Genomic DNA, 23,207 nt, shown 5'->3' with positions numbered 1-23,207 from the left:
TAAGCTGCAAACCAAACTCCTGGATTACAGATCAAGACTGCCATCCCTCTTCCTTTGTCTGTTTCTCTTGATCATTGGCAGCCTGCTTATCTGCGGGCCCCTGTGCTCTGGTGGGTTCAGCGGACTGGTATGCAGCAGGAATCTTTGGATCAAGGTGATTTCACGCTGCTCCACGTTTTCCCAGGGTTTCAGGCTCTGACGTGTTATCACAGGACACATGCACAAACAGCAGCATTGGAGTAAGGCTGCTTTTATCTGTTTAACGCCTCAAGTGTCGGAGCTTTGACTGGCTGGCATGGAAGGCCTCACTGTCATCAGAGAAAAACTTTGACGCAAGGATTTGTCAGCCTCTCCGTGGAAAGATAACTGGATAACCCGACATGAAATCTCAATTCTGAGAGTGGCCTGTTCAGACACTCCTTCTTTTAAAGCAGAACTAATCTTGCTAACCCTGACGTTCCCTCACAGACGGTTCTGATTCTCACTTCACAGTCTGCTCTCATAATAGCTCCACAGTGCTTTGTGTGTGTGTGTGTGCGTGTGTGTGGCTTTTTTTCTCAATGAAAGTCCGTATCTCATTCAGCCGTTTGGTGGCAGCTGTGAAAGGGGGAAGTTTGCAACGTGACTCAGTTTAGCTCCTCTGTTTGCTCTAACAGTAAAGTTGCCTTGATCTTAACCGACAAGTTTAGATTCCTGCGTTGCTCCCACAGAGCTGAACCAAGCTCCAAATATAAAATACACAAATTCGCTTTATGCAAAGTTGATGCTTTTTTTTTTTTTAAAGATATCTAATTTTTTACTTCTGTTTGAGTCTCTGCTGTTTCAAAAACAGCAAAAGCGCTTAAAAAAAACACCTAGCTATTTTTTGACAATAAGAAAATGTTTTTTGGTGTCTGGAAAACATTCCGAAGGCAACGTCACAAATCACCTACTAACCCCAGCAAAGCCCAGCCCATCACCTGGCAACCCCAGCAGAGTTCCGCCCGTCACCTAGCAACGCCAGCAGAGTTCCGCCCGTCACCTAGCAACGCCAGCAGAGTTCCGCCCGTCACCTAGCAACGCCAGCAGAGTTCCGCCCGTCACCTAGCAACCCCAGCAGAGGTCCAGCATGTTTGGTCAGCTGGATCTACCGCTGCTGAGAAAGACGAGGCTCTTGTTGTTGACTTACCATCCAGAAACCACTTACTACATTCATTGTTGCTTGCGCAGTAGACTCCACTTCTGCTTTTCAAAGATGTACAGTTGTGTAATTATGTATCTGTTTGCAGCCATTTTCACGTGAGTGTAAAGGTTGCGTGGACAGCAGGAGCTTATTTTGATTTAAAGTGACAAGAGGGCCTAAAATAATTATTAATAAAAATGAAGAAAATATATTTTTATTGTCCCACCAAATTTTGGCTGAATTTAGTCATGGCTGAATTTTTATTTTATTTTATTTATTTATGATTTTTTTTTTTTGGAAAAAGATTCAGTCTTGCAACTTTACTACTCTGTAGTCCAGGTAAATAGAGAACATGGAAGTTTATTGTAACTTGTAGAAAACAAATTATATTTTCTGGAAAGACCTCAGGTCCTACAGTATCCAAATAACTTCTCCTTATGCCTTTAATCCTCTATAAACTTTGCAAACTGTTGTTTTAATTAAATATTTCAAATGAATAAATGTCAAAGAAATCCAACAAAAGCATCTGAGCTTTATTGCAGGTTGATCTGATTCATTATAGTCAATGTAAGACATGAACTCAAGAGGATTGAATTCTCATATTTAATCTAAAAGAGCTTGAACAAAGAATTAGAATGTTTTTCTACGCACATATTTAGTTTTATCTGTTCAGTTGTGTGAAATATATCAAATTACTGGTGGGAAATGGATAAATAAACAGTTTTTTTATTTCAGCTAAACGTGATTTTCTCATAGAAAAAAATTTGAGATTTACTGTATGTTTAAAACTTTAAATTTACCAGGACAGCCTCACATATCTCAGTTTTTACAGACATGTCAGCAAGCATAGTTAGCTTTATGTTAACCATGAATTTCAGGTGAAAGTTTGCATCCAAGCATCCTCTCATGGAATGATGATGTTAAGACTTAAAAATACTCAACACTTTTTGGATATTTTAAGCTAAGAGCGTCATTAGAGAAGTACTTTTAGGAAACGTAGCTTTCTGTGAACTGCTCAATATCTTTATAGCTTTTATTGCATAGTTTAAGAGCTGATATCATTGTAACTTTTTAACTGATACCAGTCATTCCCTGCTTTCTGTTTTGCAAGTTGTGTCTTAAAAGATGACTCTGGAAAAATAGCAACCACTGAAAAACAAAGGATGTGGAACTGAAAAGACTGAGGGGTGACATATTTTAGGTTCAGGTCCTGAAAAAATACAGTTTCTGCCCAATCACATGAGTTCATTATTTCATATTGTAGACAAATGAAATAATGTAGACATATTACAGGTGAAATGAGACCTATTTTATCTACATATGATTAAATTATCGTCCAATATTATGCAGTTTGTCTACAAATGAAACCTCAGTAGTTTGTGAGGTTTTTTTTGTAGTGAATGTGAACTTTATATTGGCTACAAATGTCAAGCAACTAAGTCAATAATTAACTGAAAAGTATTTGCATGTCCTCTTCCGGAGCAGGTTGGCTTTTCAGATAAGAGATATTTGTGCGCCTCCTGGCCAATCAATGTCCTGAGAAAATGAAGAACAAAATGCTGCATGGACAGTGAGAGTTTCCCGTCTTTGGTTTCTCACAGTCTTCCACGGTTACCTTTGACTTTTACTGAAAAGCATCTTCATGAGAGACATCTCAGTTGAACTGTCACATAAAGCTACCTAGAACAGAGAGTGAATACTCAAAAGACATTAAACATTAGGAAGTAAGCGTATTTATTTATGCTTTCTTAAATTCCACTTGTATTTTCAGAGTAGATGAGTGTACATAGTGTACATGCATTGGGATCTTGAAAGGATTAATCAGATTCAAAGGTCAACTAACATGCTTTATGTAACAACATTGAACCTAGATGAAAGAATTTACTTTATTGGGTTGATATTTGTCTTTGTTTCTTGCTTTTTCTGTCGAAACAGGAACTGTTAAACATATCTGGAGTCTAAAAACTCAGAATGACATTCCAAGTTAATGAACTGCTTGGTCCAGATCAGTGTGAGCTGCAAAATTAATACTATTATTACTTAAACAAAATTAGCTGATAACACACTAGATAAATTGAACGTTGTTTGGAGTTTCTGGTCTGGAACAGCATCAATCAGCTAAGGAGGTTTTACCTTAGAAGTCGACCTCGGTCATCCTCACCCAACTTAAGAGTGTTTAATTTGGTAAACCATTGGTATGTGTTAAATATTGTTGCCAAGAGACCAGGCTAACGCCGATTAGTCACACCAGCTGATGACTTAAATTTGTAAGCATTCAAGAACTGTAAAAATGGGAAGGGATGGTACAGTTACAGCAACGATTTAAGGAGTTACAAATCAACACAAAAAGCCAATTAACGGTTTAATCTGTCTCTATTACCTCAGTTTATTAATAAGGATCCGTTGCAGATTGAAATGAGTGAGAAGTGTTCCATTTGTACCTGGAAGTCAACATTTCTGAGTTGTTGGATGGAAAAATCAACTGAAATTGAAAGAATTGGAATTTGTTGCTGGGAAGTTGAAAATTTTTCACCTGCACCAACTCAAAATCCAATATGGCTGCCACACATAAAATGCACCGATACCTGCGACACTTCCTTCACACATTTTTGATGGTTTTTATCAGAAATTGCACCGCACAGAATCTATGTAGAGAGGAGCACTGTCACTGGTTGTATTGCTAAAAGTAGACTGCTAACATGGTTATCTTGGCAACTGCGTGTATAACAGGTCTTGGACGGACAGATCCAACTTAATTGTGTTTTATTTACAACTCTTGTTCCAAAACCAGCGATGGCAATGTGTTCCTTTGCGTTTTATGGATTCAAACAGTGCAGAGATGTGTTGAGAATTGTCGTGGAAAAAATTACTTTAACAAGAGATGAGAAGAAATAAGAAATGTATTAAAACCTTGCAAGGTGAGAACAGAAATACAGAGTCAAAGGAGTCTGTCAGTCTGACCAACAGTGGATCTTCCTGTTATAGGTTCTGGTCAGAGAAGAGAGACTTGATTGGACAATGGGTGTGAATCCCTGATTGATATGTATCAGGGGTTCTGTGGAGCCCAACACAAATGGTCTGGCCATTTGTCTGTTGTTAAGGAAAGGAGGTTGTTCTTTCATGCTAAAGAGGGCAGATAGGTCCTGGGTTGGGGGAGTAACACTTAGATAGTCTTTAGGATCAACGACGTTTCCTGCTGTTAAACGGCACTGTAGACGTCTATAGGAGAGCAGCTTGACCAGTCTCATGATGAGATCATTCAGACACATGATCTCATCATCAGGCACAATCTAAAGCACAAAAGGGGTGAGGAGCACATCAAAACATTTTCCATTACAGCATCATAGGTGGTGTTTAAATGATTTAATGAGATATAAACCAACATCAGAGATACTGTGACCTGTACATTAATAACCATGCTGGACTCAATTTGTTTGTATTTTTTTTAGCTAAAATTTCTGAGTTTCTTGATGGACTTCAACTGAAATTACACTGAAAGTTGGAACTCGATCTTGGGGAAGTCAAAGTTTTTCCATATAAACAAATATGGCCGCCAGGCACATAAAAACTCTGATACCTGCAGCAGCAACATGATTCAGATGGTTTGTGTCTTGTTTGTGAACTAATTTATATAAATACGGTTTTACAATATGTATCTGTTAAATGGTGCCAAATATTTTGGAGCATTTACATTAAATTGTAGCTAATATGCGTCTTGGAGAGAGACACGGTTAAGCACTGAAAAATAAGGCCAAGTTTATCATCTATAGAAGGTGTACATTAATTTGTTGCCAGGAAAGTATGACAAAGGTTACAAGAGAAGAAAACGGAGAGAACATAAAGCTGAAAATCTTTACAGTTCAAACATATAATTGAGATAATTTTACTCTATTTAAAAGTATAATAATCTAATTATTGGCATATTTTTTAGCTTAAAACTACAATTTTTATTTCAATTTGTATTGTATTTTATTTGTATGCCATGTGACTTTTTTTTTCCTATTTGCACTTTATTGTATCTATTAATGTTTTATTTTTGTATTTTATATTATTTAATTTATTTTTCTTATCATTTGTGATTATTTCTGTTGTATTATTATTTATGAATAATTGCAGCTTATTATTTAAATTCTATTTTTATTTTTTGTCTTTTAATGTTGTTTTGGTGTTTTAATTATAGGAGGTGACCTGGAGTGTCAAGAAAGGTGCTTACAAATAAAATGTATTAATTTTCTACATTTTTGTCCAATTTATTTACTGATATGTGCACGAAAATTTTTTATTTATTATGTTTATTTGATTTCTTTTAATTTTATTTTTGTTTTATTATTTTTACTTTATTAGATTTTTTTTGTGTGTATCTTGATTTGCTTTTATTTTTTCATAAGACCGGATATCCCGTACACGGCTTTTACTTTGAAGGTGTCTCCGGAAGTTGTGCGTCGCTGTAGCTGCGTCCTCTGCCTGGAGGAAGGAGCAGACCCGAGAGGCAGCAGGTCGGGAGAGAACCTCGTTGCCTCAGCCTCATGCTTCGTCTCGGGGACTTCTGCTGCTCCGGTCGGCTGACGACGTTATTATAACAATATTTATTTATTATTATTTTTTATTTCTATCACTTTAATCACACAAAAGCAGGAGAAAAGCGGTGGAAGAGCAGAAAGGGGGCCCTAGTCATGGAGCTGTATTGCCTGGAGTCGGACACAGCCGTGAAAGCCCAGCCTGACCCAAACATCCTCTATGATGATAGAGTGCTGCAGAGTTTATTAACTATTGAGGACAGTTTTTTACCTCAGTGTTCGTATTTCCAGCGGGTCCAGAAGGACATTCAGCCTTATATGAGGAGAATGGTTGCAGGCTGGATGCACGAGGTTGGTGGGAACTTTAAAGTTTAGCTAACTTCTGTCGCGTTTATTTGCGTGTTTTAGCTAAATGTGGCTTTAAATTCAGAGATGCAGTTCAAAGTATAGCCGATCTTGGTGTTAACCTGTTTTACAATTGAATGAGAGTGACTCACCAAAGGCGTGGGGGAGTCGGAAATTCCAGAAAAATCAGCCTCAATGCGCTTAGCTACTTATTTACATTAGTTTACAGCCACACTGTTGGGAATTTTTGCTTCATACCTAGCTCAGACGACAGCTAAAGAGTTTATCTTAATTTACATAATCGAAAATCTGGTATTTTCCATGTTCACTAATTATTACGAATTTTTAAAGGTGACTCAAGTTGCAAGCCATGAAGCAGGCAGAGCCGCTTTCAGTTTTGTGAACAGAAATATGTCGATTTTATTCAACTTTCATTCGATTCGACCGTCGGAAACAATTCGATTGAGTGTTTTATTTGCATCTAAACGACTTTTGGAGGATTTATCTATCATAGTTTTTATTAATGGAGAAATCGACAATGAGGAAGAGGATTCGAAAAACGAGAAGGGGGTTGCAGAACGACTTCCTACTGAGCTAATTTGCTTGAATTTTTTTGCCCTTCATTCAGTAAAATGGTGTAGAAATTAGCGATTTAAGCTTGAAAAAGAAAATACCTCAATCATTTTCATGCAAGTCCTCTTTAAACCTATTTGTAAACAGGCCACGCATAAGTTATTACTAAATGTTCTCGTTAGAAATCAGTAATAAAACTTGAAACACTTATTTAGTTTTGAAGTGCAGAATGATAAATTCAAAATCTTGTTTTCTGTTTTTTGTGGTCAAATATGAACTATGAAAAATTAAAATTAGATTTAATCTTTTTATATTTAAAACAATACATATCAAACAACAACGAAATGGCCCATTTTCTTATTCTGACAACAGTTTTTACTAGTGTATGTTCTTCAACATGTGACGTCACTTTTTGCATATATTCTGATTGGGCCCACATATCAACATATGAAGTTTGAAGATCATCAAAAACTGGATCAGTTATTTTATATGTTAAAGTTTCATCAAGTCCCAATTGTTTTTTTTGTTTGTTTATTTGTTTGTTTGTTTTCCCATTAGTTCTGGGGAAATATTTCAGTAATAAAACTTGAAACACTTATTTATTATTGTTTGAGTTTTTAAGCAGGAAACATTTAAAGCAACCAATATTTTAAAGTTTGCCCCTAGTGGAAGTAATCTGAATTACACTTTGAAGAACGAAAAGCGACTTCACTTTCAGACCAAACGCTGTCTGTCACACAACTTCACTGCAGTATATGTTACATTTTTTAGACATCATTAACCATCTAGATCGCTGAATATTTAAACCCAGTTGATTTTCTTTTAGAGTAGTCAACACTAAATTTAATTCAGCTGGATTTGTCTTTTAAAAAGCCCTTCTAAGTTTCTTCTTCTCTGTTAAATTCCTGTCATTCCAGGTTTGTGAAGAGGAAAACACCAACCAAGACGTCTTTCCTTTAGCCATTAATTATTTGGACAGATTCTTAGCAGTGATGCCTACAAGAAAAAACTATTTGCAGCTCTTGGGAGCTGTGTGCATCTTCCTGGCCGCCAAGCTGAAGGACTGCAGGCCACCATCAGCGGAAAAGCTCTGCGTGTACACAGACAACTCCATTACACCCCGAGAGCTGCTGGTAAGAACCAAGGTTTCATTCATTCATCCATGCATTCATGTGAGCCTTTAAAAATGCAGCGTCATATTCTTTTTTTGGAGTATTTTATAATGCTAATGGCTGAATTAGTCTCACAGGAAGTATCCAATTTTCATCACAAGTGAAACTGCAACACAGCCACATCTGTGCTGTGCATTCATGCAGACTGCAGAGGCGTGTGATGCCATCTAGTGCCAACAGTGCAATATAACAGAGTTTTATCATTGCAGTTCTCTATGTTTTTGCTGTTTTTGTAGTTTCATTTTAACACAATACATTTTTTGTTTAATCTTTTGTTTTGCATAGATGCAAGGACTATTTTTAACAAGAAAATGGCCGTTAGGAGATGACAGATTGAAGTAGAGGTCGTGTGAGCTGTTTTTAGCACTCAGGAAGCGAGAACACCAACAGCAAAATCTCTTTACTGCTCATCTTGCAATCACTGATCTTTCTTTTAACGTAAGCACGTAAGATTTGGGTTATGCACAGGAAACCCACGCAAATGTGAATGGTTACCGGCGTCCGAGGTGACAGAGACGCTTTTGGAAGAGCGCCAGCGGGGACGGCCCCCGCCTTTTGTCGGGGTTTCACTGCTTACTACGTTTGCTTTGTAGGGGATTTGTTTCACCGTAGGGGAAGTTACAAGTCACACGTATCTGCTTCTGATCATCGCTATGTTTAAATGTCGAGTAGTTTTATCTGGAGTTAGCTGTGTAGTTTCTAGTTCTGATTTTAGCAAATTAAATTAAAATATTTTCCTTTGGCTTGTGCTGCTAATTAGCCATCTTGGTTGGAAACGTCTGCCGGCTTTTAGATGTTCGGCCTTCAGACTAATAAAGGAAAGAAAGATGGATGTTTTTGTTTTTACATTTAGCACATTCAAACATCACAAACTGCTCCATCAAGACATTCCTGGAAGCTTGTTCTGTCTTGTGACAGTGTTTTGCACTCACTAGCTGTTTTCATGGAAACATTAAAGCTTCAGTTCTTTTAACATGCCAAGCTAATTATTCTGGCTTACTCAAACTATAGTCAAAGAACACAAGCAGCTAATTTAACAATCAGCCATAAATGATCAGAGGCGACTCTGATTTCATCCACTTTCACTATGTTTTATAAAGATGGAAGCCATATTGGATTTTGAAGTGTTGGTAAGTAACCTCCAAGTGTTTATTCTGATTATTCCAGATAAATGTATTTCTTTACTGTTCAGAAGAAAGTATTTGTTTTTTGCTGTTCTGCTCTCCTTTACGATGCACCAATCCACTTTTTCCACTTTCAATACCGATATCTGAGGCTTAGTATCGGTTGATACCGATCCGATACAGAAAACTGTGCTGCATTGATGCAATGGGTGATTTTTTTAAGCACCGATATAAATGTACTGAATCACATATTTATTGTATAACTTTACACCAGAACATCACATATATATCACATATATGCCAATAGCTTCAAAAGTTTGGTTAAACATGTAAAGAAAACTTTCATTTATTCAATCTGTGCAATTAGAACTAAAACAGTCAATTTAAAATAAATTATAAAGAAGCTGAAACTGACAGAAACAATAACTTCACTACATTGGTCAAACATGTAAAAAAATAAGCTGCAACAAACCTTTCAAATGATTCAAAACACAATGTAAAATAAATAATGAAACAAGACATCACTCAGCATAAAGCATAGAATTAGACTGAATAGATTTGCCCTTACTGTCACCAATACTCGAACTAGAATTGTTTTAAAATATTGGGATCGATACAGACATTAATATCGTATCGGTGCATCTCTACTCTCCTTGCAGTTTGCTAACCGTAATTTTAAAACCGCATTACATTAATAAAAGTGTTTATTAAGTTGTCCTTTAGTTGGGAAGCCGTTTATGTCTTGTAAGAATACGGAAAGTGCAATAGCCTTCTTTCAGCCAGCTGATCAGCAGTGTGCACCTACAGGTCACAGAGAGAAAGCGCTGATTGCTTTGTGCTCCATATAGGATGATGGAAACTTTCATTTTTTATCAAACTATAAATCATTAAAACTTTGGTTTAGCTTAACACGGGAAACTTAATGGTATAAAGGCTGCACTTTAGTATATTGTTTATACCAGTAACAGTCTTCAGTAGATTATGGTTTTCCTTCTTGAAGAAATGCAAACAAAATTGGAGTAGCATAAATTTTTAGTGATTGTAGGATTTCTCTTTGTCTCTGCTAAAAGACCACGAGATATCTCACCAACTATCGCTAGACTAGCACATTTGTTTTGGTTCTTTTTACCCAGAATTCCCTGTGCTTTAGTACACTTCCTGCTTTTGGAGGGGTCTCCGGTCCACTTGGCATTCACATATATATTTGAATCACATCAGAGTTCACTTTAATTGAACTGAGCCCTAGGATTTTAGTCGGACTAGAGTTAGTTTTTTGGTCTGGATCAGAATTCGATTGTGTATTCATACCTCCCCAAACTAACCAGACTTTCTAGGCAAACCGGTGTGAACCCTGATTAATGAAGGCCACTAATACCAGAAGACACAAAAAATCATCAACAAGTAGACGTCCATTTAAGTTGCATATTAACCAATCAGAAGCTTGCTAACCCGTGACATCATCTCTGACTCTTTTAAAGTGGTTTAATCTTAGTGTATATAAACGTCTTTGAAGAAAGTAATTTTTATATAAACATATATTGTTAAGATACCATAACAGTGGTAACATTTTAAAAACACAAGATAATTAATGATCCATTTCTAATCTTGATACTGAAAGTTAAAGAGACGATTGAAAGGTTGGTAAATCTTTCATCTCAGAGCGCAGCAAAGCGGAGACACAGGAAATTAAAAGGTGAGAATGCGTAGACCTGTTTTGCTGCTACAAAGACCGACTGTTGCCTGTGCAGTGTGAACTCGTTGTAGCTGCTTGAGGCTTGTGACAGGAAGCTCGGCGCTCGCTGTCTCATTGGCAGGGCCTCTAAGCAGGGCAGAGCTCGTCACATGCCGGCGATATGAACACAAAGGATGCGAGGAATGAGAAAGGCACGCAGATAATAAGACACAGTGAGGAGAGATAAAATGAAGAAATGTTGCTCATCTTACAGAGCTATTTCCTCTGGGAATAAGGACTGGCTGTGATCTTTTTCATGGTCAATGAAGTCATGGCAGCACGCCACTGGAGCCCGACTGGGTGGATTTTGTCTAGAATAACAGTTTTTAAAGGGGTCATATAATGCAAAATTCACATTTTGAACTTTTTTTGCGCTTCCGTTTGGAAGCGTAAAAACTTCTAAAAGTGTAAGAACTGCCCAAGCACTTAAAAATAAAACACCCAGCCATTTGTAGGCAATAAGTTGGTGTTTTTTGGTGACAAAAACCTTCGGAACGTAACGTCACAAGTCAGCAGGCACTACGCCGTTACCTAGCAACCCCACCCCGTCACCTAGCAACCAAAGCAGATCTCGAGCCGTTTGGTCAGGTGGTTTTACCACTTACTAAGCAGTTAAACTATTGATGAGTAATTAAATGAGCTTGATGATATCTATTCTGATGATTTTTTAAAAATATTTTTTGAAGGAGAATTTTGTTTCAAATTCAACTCAAAAATACTTTGTCTATCCCAAAGGAAAATTAAATGTAAATTCAAAATACTTCAGTAATTGTAGATAGTTATTATTACAGAAATGTCATGATACTTTTTTTGTTTATGGTTTCTATTGTGTTTTTATTTCCAATTTATTTTATTGCATCTTATTTTGAATATTTAAAATGCCTTCCAATTCCAGTGTTAAGTGTTTTCTACAATATTAAAGTTTAGTAGTCTTACATTATTACACCATTACCATTGAAACAATAGTGTCATTGTTTATCGCAGTTATTCCTGGATCAATCTATTAGTATTGTTTGCGTTGCACAATGGCTGCTGGAAAAGACAAGTGTTTTGTTGTTGACTTACTATCCAGAAACCACTTGCCACGTGTTTGCTGGTTGTGCAGGAGGCTCCACTTCTGCTTTTTAAGGATGTATGGTTGTACAGTTGCACATCTGTTTGGAACCATTTTCATGTGCGAGTGTTCAAAAAGCTCATTTCTAAGAATTATTTTGTGCATAAATGTAACAAATATGTGTTTTATCGCCCACAGACCTAGTCTAACCTGTTCAGAAAGCACAGTAAGTCACCTTTAACTGCCTGTTTTGTGTTTTTTTTAATGCTTTAGGAGTGGGAACTGGTCGTCCTGGGGAAGTTGAAGTGGAACATGGCCTCGGTTATCCCCAATGATTTCATAGAGCACATCATGCGCCGCCTGCCCCTTCCCAAAGACAAGCAGGCGATGGTCTGCAAACACACGCTGACATTCATCGCCCTTTGTGCCACAGGTACCCTCCTCTCCATTGCTTTTTGTTTCTCACACGTTTGCACGCTCAGTTGGCTCCCAGAATATTCCCACAGATCCAAACATTCTCAGGAAGTGAGTCATCTGTGACGACTCTCGTCTCTGCAGGCTGATTTATCTTCCGCCTTGTTCTTCTTCACAGCCGCTTAAAGCGTTTGTCCATGTTTCTCCGTTAATATCTGATCTGTGCTGGGATTGTAATTATTTCACTAGCTCTGCTCCGGCTCTGGCCGTCCTGTGTTGTTTGTTGACAGGGAAGCTTCCAGGTTTAAAGAGTCAGGCTGATCTTCCTTCCTCCTCCCATCCTGGCCTCATGTCCAAAATAAACTCTGAAAGCTGCGGGGAGAAAACGTCCCCCCTTAGGCCTTTCCTTTATACTTTCATGGGATTCCTGTTGCCTATACTTGGAATCCCTCTAATATTTTCATATCCTGGAAAGAAATGCTACTTCATGATCATCTAGGAGGATGTCACAAGACGGCCTCTGCAGCTAATTCGATGAAGGAAACAAAACAAGGAAGGTCACCTGGGTGCGATAAAATCCCTCACAAACGTCAGCGTCTCTTTTAATGAGTCTCATGCCCTGCTCGGCTCTGCACAGCTTTCTGTGTCACTTCTTTATGCATTTGGGTGTGTTTCAGCGGTTGCTTCTGCTATTCATAAGCAGCTGCTCGTATCAAAGCACAAAGCAGCCGCAGTGGGGGGAAAAAAGGGGAAGCCTGCTGCGGTTTAGCTGTAATGTAAATGTTTGGAGTTTTATACAGAATGGAGATGTTATTCTTATATTAGTCGCAGCTCCTCCTTTATGGACAGCTGGACTGGACGGTTTAATTGAACCCATCAGAAAAACTGCTTCTCTTGACATGTTCTGCTGCAGGTAGTGGGCTGCCTTCAGTTTGCATCTGTACTGTTAATTCACAGAAATGGGCTTTAGAGAATGAGAAACGAGAAGTAAGAAAACTGCTGACCTGCTGGTGTGAACATCAGATTGTTGCAGCACATTGCACAACTGTTCACACCCTTTGACCTCTCGCGTTCTGTCACATTTCAACCAAAACGTCGACGCATTTTTTAAAATTATTTGCAGATAAAAAATGTGCGTTTGTTTGTGGTATTTTTGAGATCAATACATCAACCACTGCCATATTTGAGTATACACTTAATGACACTTAATAACTTGAAATGATAAAATTTTAAATAATCACTTTGTTTTAAAATATTGATGCAGGTCCTTAATAGTTTTTTTTCTGTAATATTTACACTGTATTTCCACAAAGAATGACAATAAAAGTGCCAGTAATATTTTAAAATAGGACATTGATCCTTCTTTACTCTAAAAATAGAAATAAAATTCTGTCAAAAATAAGTGGATATTGTCTAAATTTATGAGTTATCCTTCTTCAGAAAATAAAAGTGGAACTAGTAACAGAATTCCAGCTCCTATAACTCGCTATTGATATTTTCTCTAGAAAATAACCAAAAATACTTTTATTTTTTTTCCTTTGTGATGCTGTTTATTCTCTAAAAAACCTTTTGCAGAACATCTGTATTTGCACTGAGTCGGAGGGCTCAGCATTGCATAAGAGAAACTTTAAATTGTTTCAGGTTTGAATGAGCTGAGAAGGGATTTCACTTCATCCACCCAGGTCTGCTTTAGTTAAAGTTTCTCAGACTTGCATGTGGACTCAGGGGAGTCATGCCTGGAGCTCATTGCACAGCGAGTGGGAGAAATTCCTGCTCTGCTTTTGCAATCAGAGCGGAGGTTACTAAGAAGGAAAACCCACACAGGTTTGTTTTAGCTGTGTCTGTTGAAATCCAGACTGTGGGAAAAATCCAGAGCGTGTGCATCAGAGATGTTGCAGTAGGGCTGGGTGATAGGGCTAAAAATTAAAATCTCATAACATCCTATTTTTTTTCTTGCTTTCTTTTCTAAAAAATAAAAAAAATTACAAATTACAGAAAATATTCTCAAAAAGTGACTTTTATTTCCATCATCCACTCTGTGAGTTAGACGACGGTTACTAGGAATTTTTGTTTAATTACGAGAATGTAGCCATAACATTAGCAAAATAAAGACATAATTTTACCAGAAAAACTGTAAAAATGTTTGTTTTAATGAGAAAAAAGCTTTGAGAAAGTTATCAGAATTTGACGTGACCAACCCAGTCATTTTTCTTTTCCCTTTAAAATCCTGCTACTGATAATAATTTGATGCTGATCCTAAAAGATTAAGTACTTCCTTATCTGTAAACTCATACCAATGTATAACTCAACATTCCTCATCTTTTTTATTATTATTTTTCATGCTTTTCAAGTTAAAACTTCATTTTCCTAGTATTTCAACTTTATTCTGGTAATATTAAAACTTTATACTCGTATTCAGTCCTAAAGTTGACCTGAATTTAAAGCCCAAAGAAATAGAAGCTGTAAAACACGGTTGTGAAACAAGATGGCCGCCTTGGGTGTGCTGACGTCACTCATTTTAAACTCAGGATCCAAATATTGAATCAAATTATGATTAATTGTAGATTGTTTATTAGATTAAAATTAGTTCCAATTGATTAACTAATGACCCCCGTTACTGTCTATTAGTGTTGTAGTTTGGCTGCCATCCAGCAGAGGGCACCATTGGTCATCCTTAAGTGGAGCCAATTAATACAGAAACAAAGATGGCGAAATGGTCCAGTCGTTATAAAATGTATTTTATGCGGTTCTTTGTGGAAATATAAACGCTTTACACTCCAATTGAGTTTCATAATGTTTTTTTTTTATTTAGCAAATTATAAAAAATGTAGCCCTTTATATTATGGAAAGATGGTAGAAAACCTTAATACAAGTGATCATTTTCTTTTAAAGAAAATTGTCGCTTATCAAATTATCGATAAGATCAACCAACTTTAGATTAACTCTTTAATCAACAATGCAAAAACAAAATTTTACCAAGTATTTTTGGTCCAGATTGTAGTACACTAGAAATAAGGCAAAACTAACTTATAAGAAACTTTTCATCAAGATATAAGAGCTTGTTTTTAGTCAAGTCTTAATATTGATGAAAAACTACTAGTTCATCGGCAAGAAGTTGATGTTTGTGTCAAAAACACCAACATCAACTAGTTGGGGTTACCTAGCAACCCCACCCCGTCACCTAGCAACCCAAGCAGAGCTCCAGATTACTTAACTTAGAACATGGGAGAAATATCTGGTACTTTCTCATCAATATTAAGGAAATATTGACTTGTAGCAAGCTTGTATTTCTTGTTGAAAAGTTACTTGTGAGATAGTTTTGCCTTATTTCAAGCGTTCCAAGATGTTTGCACTAGAAACCGAACCACAAATACTTTGTAAAATGTTGTTTTTGTGGTGAATAACTTGCATCCCGACTCTGAATAATGGAAACCCAAGTAGCGGGTTGGTTGAGTTGTCGTCCAGCCCTGTGATTGCATCACTTCCACCTGCTGCGGTTTCATTCAAACACCTTTCCTTGACAGACGACCGTCTCGCCATGAACCCTCCTTCCATGATCGCCACCGGCAGCATGGCGGCTGCGATCTGCGGGCTCCAGCTGGACCACAGCGACCAGAGGCTGAGTCGGGACAACCTGACCGACCTGCTGGCCAAGATCACCAACACTGAAGTGGTAAGCATCGCAAGAAGGCAACAGTTATTAGCTGGGATTGCAATATCGCACGCAAGCAGCATAAAAGAGTCTTCAGTAAACAACAGTGACGACTTGAGTCGCAGCAGACTGAAGCGATTTGCTCTTCATGGAGAGAGAGAGAGCGTTCTGGTTGCTGGTCGGGCAGCTAGACTGCTGCTATAAAGAGCAGCGGCTGGGGGAATGTCTTCTTAAAACTCAGAGCCCACATTCTTGTGGTGGGACGCATGCAGTTTCTTTGCATGCCTCCCACTTTAGCTGTGGACCCCTCCTGGTGGAGGAATATGTTTGCAATGAAGGCGAAAAAATTTAAAAAAACATCCTCGGTGGGTGAACGTTGTCCAAACTGTCATCGTTCTGTTAATCTGAGCAGAAACTAACGCAAATCTAAAGTTTGGGCAGTAATTAAGACCATGTCGTGTTTTTTATGCCGTCTCTGAAGGTTTGGGCTTTTATTTGACCGATTTCCGGGTTTTAATCAGTCAGACGTTCACCAGTCCATCTGGTGGACTTTATTATCGTCCATCCACGTTTTCCTCCAGGAATCTCTTTTTGCCCATCCAACAGTCCGTCCTCAGTTTGTGTCTTTGTCTTTTTGTTGATTATTCATCCAACTAGCTTTCCTTCTTTCTTTCATCCATTTTGTCGTTTGTTTCCGTCTTTAAATCGTCCTGTTTTAGTTTTTTTTTGTCCTACTTTTCATCATATCTTTTTAGTTCCTTCTTTGTCCTTTCTTTCTTTTGTCCATTGTTCTTTCCTCATTTCTCTCCATTTAGTCTTTCTTCCTTTTGTTCTTTTTGTTCTTTGGTACATTCTTTCTTTCATCCTATGTTTACGTTCTTTCTTTCTTTGTTACTTTTTACTTTTTTGTCCTTTTTGCTTTGGTCCTTTCTTTCACTCTTTTAGTTCTTTCGGATCTTTCTTTCATTTGTTCTTTGTTTTTTGTACTTTCTTTCATTCTTTATTTTGGTTTTTCATCCTTTTTGGTTTTGCATTGTTCTTTTCATTCTTTTTTTAAGTTTTTCTTTCTCTCATTCTTTCTTTTGTTTTTTTATCCTTTGTCCTTTTGTTTTTTTCGTCCCTTTTTTCTCTTTTCCATTTGGTTTTTCGTTTCTTTTGTCCTTTGGTTCATCTTTTTCTTTGGTTTTTCATCTTTGTCTTTTGCCCTTTCTTCTTTCTATCCTTCTTTTAAGCTTTTCTTCCTCTCATCCTTTCTTTTTGGTTTTTCATCCTTTGTCTTTTTTGGCTTTTTGTTCTTTATTGTCCTTTTTTTTGTTTTTCATCCTTTCTTTGTCTTTTTTGGCTTTTTGTTCTTTTGATTTTTCATTCTTTCTTTCGCCCTTTCTGGTCTTTCTCTTGTTCTTCCTCCCCTCCTTTGAGTGACTGATCTCTCTGTTGTTTTTTTAATCGTCTCTAACCTTAATGAATGGACGGCTCTGGCGTTTATGAATCGCTTGTCGAGGTTTTAATTAAATATCAGTTTTCTGCAGCAGTCTCTCTAAGCTACCACATAAACCACAGCCATTGTTTTATTCCAACAATATTTGGTGATAGGCTCTAAACAGTGTTAAAATCAACACAAACGTTGTTGTCTCCAGGCTTGTGGTTGCGTTGCTACGGTTACGTGGGCCCCCCAGCACCGCCGTCATAACAAGCGCCCCCGACTGCAGCCCATCGGGTTCCAATTATTGGTGCGTTTTAGAGGAATGCTGGCCTTTTTTCTCTTTTTTTGCGAGCTTCGGCTCGTTCTTTAAGGTTCAGACCTCCCACATCTTCAGACCTGCAGCAGCAGGCGGGGGGCGGACGACGCAGAAAGGATCTTCTTTCATAGCAGAAGTTTTCCAAAAACATCCGGTCCCACTGTCCTGCGTTCTGTTTTAGGCCCAAACTGTGAGAGGTCAAGGTTCAGTGGGTCAAAGCCATTTCCTCTAGGCCTCCACATGAGACTGAGCGCCTTAAACCCAAAGTACTGGAGGAACGAGACGCACACGTTTACTTCTGCTCATCTTATTGGTTCTTTCTGTCTTTCTTCTATTCTTTTGTCCTTTCTTTCTTTGTTGTTTGTCCTTTAGTTGTTTTGTTTTCTTTCGTCCCCTTTTTTTGTTCTTTTGTACATTCTTTGTCCTTTCTTTTTTCCTTGGTTCTTTCTTTTCTTTAGCTCTTCTTTCTATTTGTTTGTTTTCTTCTTTTTTCCTCCCTTCATTCGTCCTTTTTCTTCTTTTAGTCTGTTTGTTCGTTCTTCGTTCATTTCTTCCTCTGTTTGAATTTTCTTCTTTTTGTTCGCTTGTTTGTTCTTACTTCACTCCCTCCTCCTTTGTTTGTTCTTTAGTTTTTGTTTGTGCGTTCTTCCTTCATTTGTTCCCCCTTTGTTAGTTCTTTTTGTTCTTTCATTCATTCTTCATTCATTCTTCTTTCATTTGTCATTTCTTTGTTCGTTTTGGTTTTGTTTTTTCATTCCTCCTTCGTTCATTCATTCTTCATTTATTCATTCATTCTTTTTTTGTTCATTTTTCCTTCATTCCTTCCTTTGCCCTTTCTTCATTCATTCATTCTTCATTCATTCATTCATTCCTCCATTCTTCATTCGTTTGGATTTTGTTCTTTTCCTCGTTCCTCTTCTGTTCATTTTTTTGTTTGCTCTTCGTTCCTGTCGTTCGTTCTTTTGTTTGTACCTTTCTTCCTTTGTTTTTTTTCCTTCTTTGTCCTTCATTTGTTCTTTTTTGTTCGTTCATCCCTTCTTCCTTCTTTTGTTCGTTCTTTATTTGTTTGTCCTTCCTTGCTTCGTTCACTTTCATTTGTTCATTCTTTCATTCATTCTTTTGTTTGTTCGTCTATTTTTCCTTTCATCCTTTGTTTCGTTGAAGTGCTGAAGGAACCGTTTCCATGGTTTCAGACCTCGCTCTCTCTCCGATCCCTGACTTTCCCTGGTTTTCTCGTGCGTGGCGTTGTGGATCATTCCTGTGCCACTGCGTCTCGATCGCGGCTCTGCTGGTGTTCAGAGTTCGCTGGTACTCATTGTTCTGGTCCTGATGGACCACCTACCTCAACACATATAATTCCCCTCCGGTATGCCAAGCATGTGAATAAAAAGGTTGAACTCGCATGACAAATGGAGCAAAATAACATCCATTTAACTGTCTGTGAACATTTGTTCAGATCCACAGACTCGTCTTTAATCATCTTTAATTTATCTTAAGTATTTGAAAGTATAAGATTTTATTTCATTTTTATACTTTTAACCCCTTTTCTGTGTTTTTTGTTGGGATTTGATGTGTTGGAGCGACACTTGAGTTGTGAAGCGTACGCTACAAATCTTTTTGCAAATCTGAATAGTGCGGTGTGCACTTCATTTAGCGGAAGCACCTCTTACACGCATTTACACTTGTAAAACTTTTTAGATATTTCTCTTCCAGCTTTCCACTTCAGTTTATTTCAATTAGGTGTTTTCAAGGCCTGGAAAGTTCTTGATTTCTGTAAAAAATCCTTCAAAGTGTTTAATAGTTTTGTAATAATCCAACGTTTGATGCTTTCATACACCTAATAATAAAACGAATAACTTTTTTCTGACTGTCTGAAGTGAAATCAGACCAAATTTCTCTTGTTTTATGTCAGTTATAGTTATAATAAATTTTTTGTTGTTGTGACTTTTTGAGTAATTCAGTTAGTTTTAGTTTTTAGTGTGCATTTGTTTGATTATATTTATTACTTAAATATTGTTTATTTTTAGGTTCATTTTTATTAGTTATTGTAGTAGTTTTTGATTTTTTTTTTCCTACTTTGGTTAATTTTGTAGGTGCAGAATTCAAAAAGGTTGATTCATCAATTGGGTAGTCCTCAACAGAAAAAACAATTTTCAAAAAAATTTATTGAATAGTTGAACAACCAGCTGTTTCCTCCAAACTTTTTGTTCAGTATTGTAAATGCTGCCAGGAGGAGTAGCTGACATAAACTGTTTGTTTTGGGAAAAATAATCTATTTCACACAAGCTAATTAATAGATTAAAATGTACAGAAACAAAGGATATTATGTGTAGTTTAAGTATGTTTTAGTTCCAGTTAGTTTTTTCCTTTTAATTCCCATTTTTATGTATTTCAGTTAACAAAAATATTTTCTCAATTTCATTTATTTTATTTTGTTTTGTCTTTAGTCAGAGGCTTCTTAAAATTTGCTGTAATACAGACTGCTACAGCAGCCACCACCATCAACAATAACTCTTTGAAGAATTTTGAGTTAATCTGAGTTACAACAACATTTAATTTCCCTTTGGGAAGGGTTTTTGAATTTGAATTAACCACTTTTGACGTTTCCTGTCGCTGCAGGACTGTTTGAGGGCGTGCCAGGAGCAAATCGAGCGTGTGCTGGCCTCCAGCCTGCAGCAGGGCCAGCAGTATGGACCCGACAGCGCCGTCAGAGGTGGCAGCAAGTCCAGGGAGCAGCAGGATCAGTCGAGCACCCCCACGGACGTGCGCGACGTCAACTTATGAGCTCCCATCGCCGCCTTACTCGGCCATCGCGTGCCTGCTTACCAATGAACTGACAGGAGCGAGACGCTGGAGGGAGAGAGGGGGCATTAATTGCCAGTATCTATTTTAAGTTGCCCCCTTCAGTGATGGCGCGACAATCTATGAACTTTTAGAAACTAAGAAATTTGTAGTTTTTCTCCTTTTTTGTTTTGTTTTTGCCCCATTCACACCTGGTTTGGGTCTTTTTTCACCTTTTTTGTACACGTCTCTAGCTATTTAAGAAAAGAAACGGACGAATAATTGTTGAAGACTTGATAGTGCCTTAGGTTCCAAAAACCTGAAAATATTTTTTCATACTTGAAAATTGCATAAATATATGAGATATACCGAATGATGTATATTTAGCCAGCATTTATAACTCTTTAATCAGCTTTAGTGAGTAGTAGTTATCGATTTACAGGAGTTTTCCTTTATTTGGAATTCCATATAGCAGTAATTAAAGCAGAGGAGCGCTACCGTAGCTAATGGCTCCGTCTATCATACTGTGCACCTGTAGCACTGCTTACTATTTATGCAGAGAGGTGCTGGCTCAGAGTGGGCTGGGCCTGCTCATGGAGGAGAAATGAAACAGGTTTGAGGTCCGGAGCAGTCGCTGCTGTTGACTCCATGAAGTGGCGTTTGAATTCACCAAAGCCACGTTGTTGTTTTTGTTGTTGATGTTGTGTTCAAGCACAGTTAGGAGTGTTTAAATAGCTCAGAAGGGGTTAGCATTGATGAAAGAGTTTTAAAAAAATAAGTTTTTGCAAGTTCTTCAAGATTTTAGAGGCTGAGCGGTTTGTTGGGAAGGCGAGTCGAAAGCAAGTGGAAAGTGGTTGTAAAGTGAGCAGAATGTAGGGTGAAAGAGAAAGCAAGGAGGATTTTTTTAAGCTTTATGATGTTTCTGCAGGATTTTTGTTTTGCAGGAAATCGGCGAAATGTCGTTTTTGGGGTTTTTCTCCTGTAATCAATTACACCATTGGGCCTTTTGTAGAGAGGGCGACGTGGAACGATATCAATGCACTTTTAAAACACACTCCTTAAGTTTCGGTAAGGGGATGGTTTGTGAGGACAAGTTCGGAGGGGTCATTTGTTTTTATTCTATCTTTTTCTTTTAAGTTATTTGGGTTTTTTCTGGGCTGGATTCCCATGGGGTGAAGCATGTTGTCTTCAATGCTTTGCCTCAATTGGTGAGTAGACTTATAAAAATCACCCTCCTAATGTAAAAGTTTATAAATCAAGGCAAGCCACAGGTAGACATCAGTGCGCTTGCGTCATCCTAAACTTGAATTTATTCCATTTCCAGATTTAGACCCATTCCACTAGATCTAATAGTTACATCCTTCTGTTTTGTGTTTATTTCTGATCTGCAGTTTCTTTCAAAGGCGCCCCTTTGACACGTGTAAATAACCGACAAAAATGCTTGAAATCCATGTGACATTTTAAACCCGAAACTGTTTCTCGTTTGTTCTGATGCCTTTTTTTGATGTGCAAAAAAAAACAAAAAACAGCCAAATTGTTTTAAAAAAAAATGCTTTAAGTTTGAGCATGTTTAATGCTTTTATGTTTTTTCCAAAGTAAAAAAGAAATAATCTACGACATTCTTTGCTGCTATTAAGCTTTTTCTTTTCTAGTCTTACACAAAAATGCCTTATTGTCATTCACTTGTGTGCTGCTATATTTTAATATGTTGTGTATGTAACAAGTCTGCTTTTCTCTGTCAATGTACCAGAGGGAAAAGGAGCAGTTTGGTGCGGGACTGGAAATCTGTTTTGATCAGCATGTTTTATTCATTTATTGTTTTAATCGTTGTAATCTGTTCTATCTTCGTTCTGTCAATATTCTTGCTGCTTTTTATGTACCTCAGGATAATTAATTGGATAGACACAGCGAGAGGCCATCTCACAATTACCTCATCACATGTCGCATCACACAGAATGACTTCACTCCTAAATCGTCGGACGGGTTTCACTTTTTTTTCTTTTTTTTTTTTTTTCCTGTATGTTAATAAATCCACCTACCAGATTCCACTGATTTTTTTAAAGTGCCTCCAGCCTACTTTAAAATGGCTAATTTTCATATCTGGTGCTAGTTAAAAATAAAAAGCCTATACTGTGTTTTATATTTGTCTGAAAAAAAAATCAATTCGGGGAACAAGTTTGGATCAGTTCAATGTCATTTATTTTTTATCGAGGTACCCATTTACTCGATTCTACAATTGTTTGCTGTGGTTGTTCATACAAATCCTTTTCCCATTTATCCCCATGTGCAACCACCTGTGTACCTCAATAATTTGTTCTAAATAAATTGGCTAAAATCACTGGTGTGGCTTGTCTTTCTGTTGTAATGTTTAGCTGCCACCAGGGGGTGCTAAAGCTGTCAGGAATAATACAATAGAGAGAAAAAGTGAGAACCAGCTTCATTATTAAAATGGTAAAGGTTAACAGAAGTAATGCAGAGGAAGGAGCAGAAGAAGCAGAGTCTAGAGGTCAGTAATCTAAAACAGGTGAGTGGAACTTGAGAAGAGACGTCTGAATTTCAAAATGGCGACGCCAATAAACATCATTTTAAGCCTTACTTTCCATAGACAAACGCCACTTTTACTTTGTTCAACTTAGAATTGCAGGCGCTACGTGTAACATTGATTTTAGGTGCATTTTTACACGTCTGTCTTGTAAAATAAACACGTTTTTACCATATCTTACTGCAGTTGCTGCAAGAAGAAGCGGCCATATTGAATTTGAAACACGAAGTTCGGCTTACAAGTCGTAACTGAGGGTAGCTGGAGTTGCTTCCAGTTTTCCAGTGACAGATGCGACTTCCCACTGGAGGAGGTTCAAGTTGATTTTTCCAACTGAGAAGTCGGAACTCATATTTTGATATAAATCAAATTACATGACCATTTAAATATTTACTAACACACT

At 37.5% G+C, this 23,207-nt stretch overlaps 1 protein-coding gene across 3 annotated transcripts in view; it reads left to right on the top strand.

The window, feature by feature from the left end:
- The window catches only part of LOC106926112 (G1/S-specific cyclin-D2), a 60,742-nt gene extending 38,139 nt beyond the window's left edge, over positions 1 to 22,603 (top strand). For 2 of the 3 annotated variants that reach the window (XM_088003576.1, XM_015000784.2), the window contains 4 exons: positions 7,515 to 7,730; positions 11,953 to 12,112; positions 15,618 to 15,766; positions 20,104 to 22,603. In XM_088003576.1, the coding sequence (XP_087859702.1) occupies positions 7,515 to 7,730; positions 11,953 to 12,112; positions 15,618 to 15,766; positions 20,104 to 20,268 (690 nt within the window). In that variant the 3' untranslated portion in view covers positions 20,269 to 22,603. Of the gene's footprint in view, positions 1 to 4,970; positions 6,031 to 7,514; positions 7,731 to 11,952; positions 12,113 to 15,617; positions 15,767 to 20,103 lie in introns of those variants that run through there. The other variant, XM_015000785.2, reaches the window with a different exon arrangement.
- The last annotated feature ends 604 nt before the right edge of the window (positions 22,604 to 23,207 follow it).

The sequence above is a fragment of the Poecilia mexicana genome, unplaced genomic scaffold (genome assembly GCF_051168715.1).
Source record: "Poecilia mexicana isolate PSO_F unplaced genomic scaffold, ASM5116871v1 scaffold_23, whole genome shotgun sequence".
Classification (NCBI taxonomy): Eukaryota; Metazoa; Chordata; class Actinopteri; order Cyprinodontiformes; family Poeciliidae; genus Poecilia; species Poecilia mexicana.
This window is presented reverse-complemented; position numbering and strand designations above follow the sequence as displayed.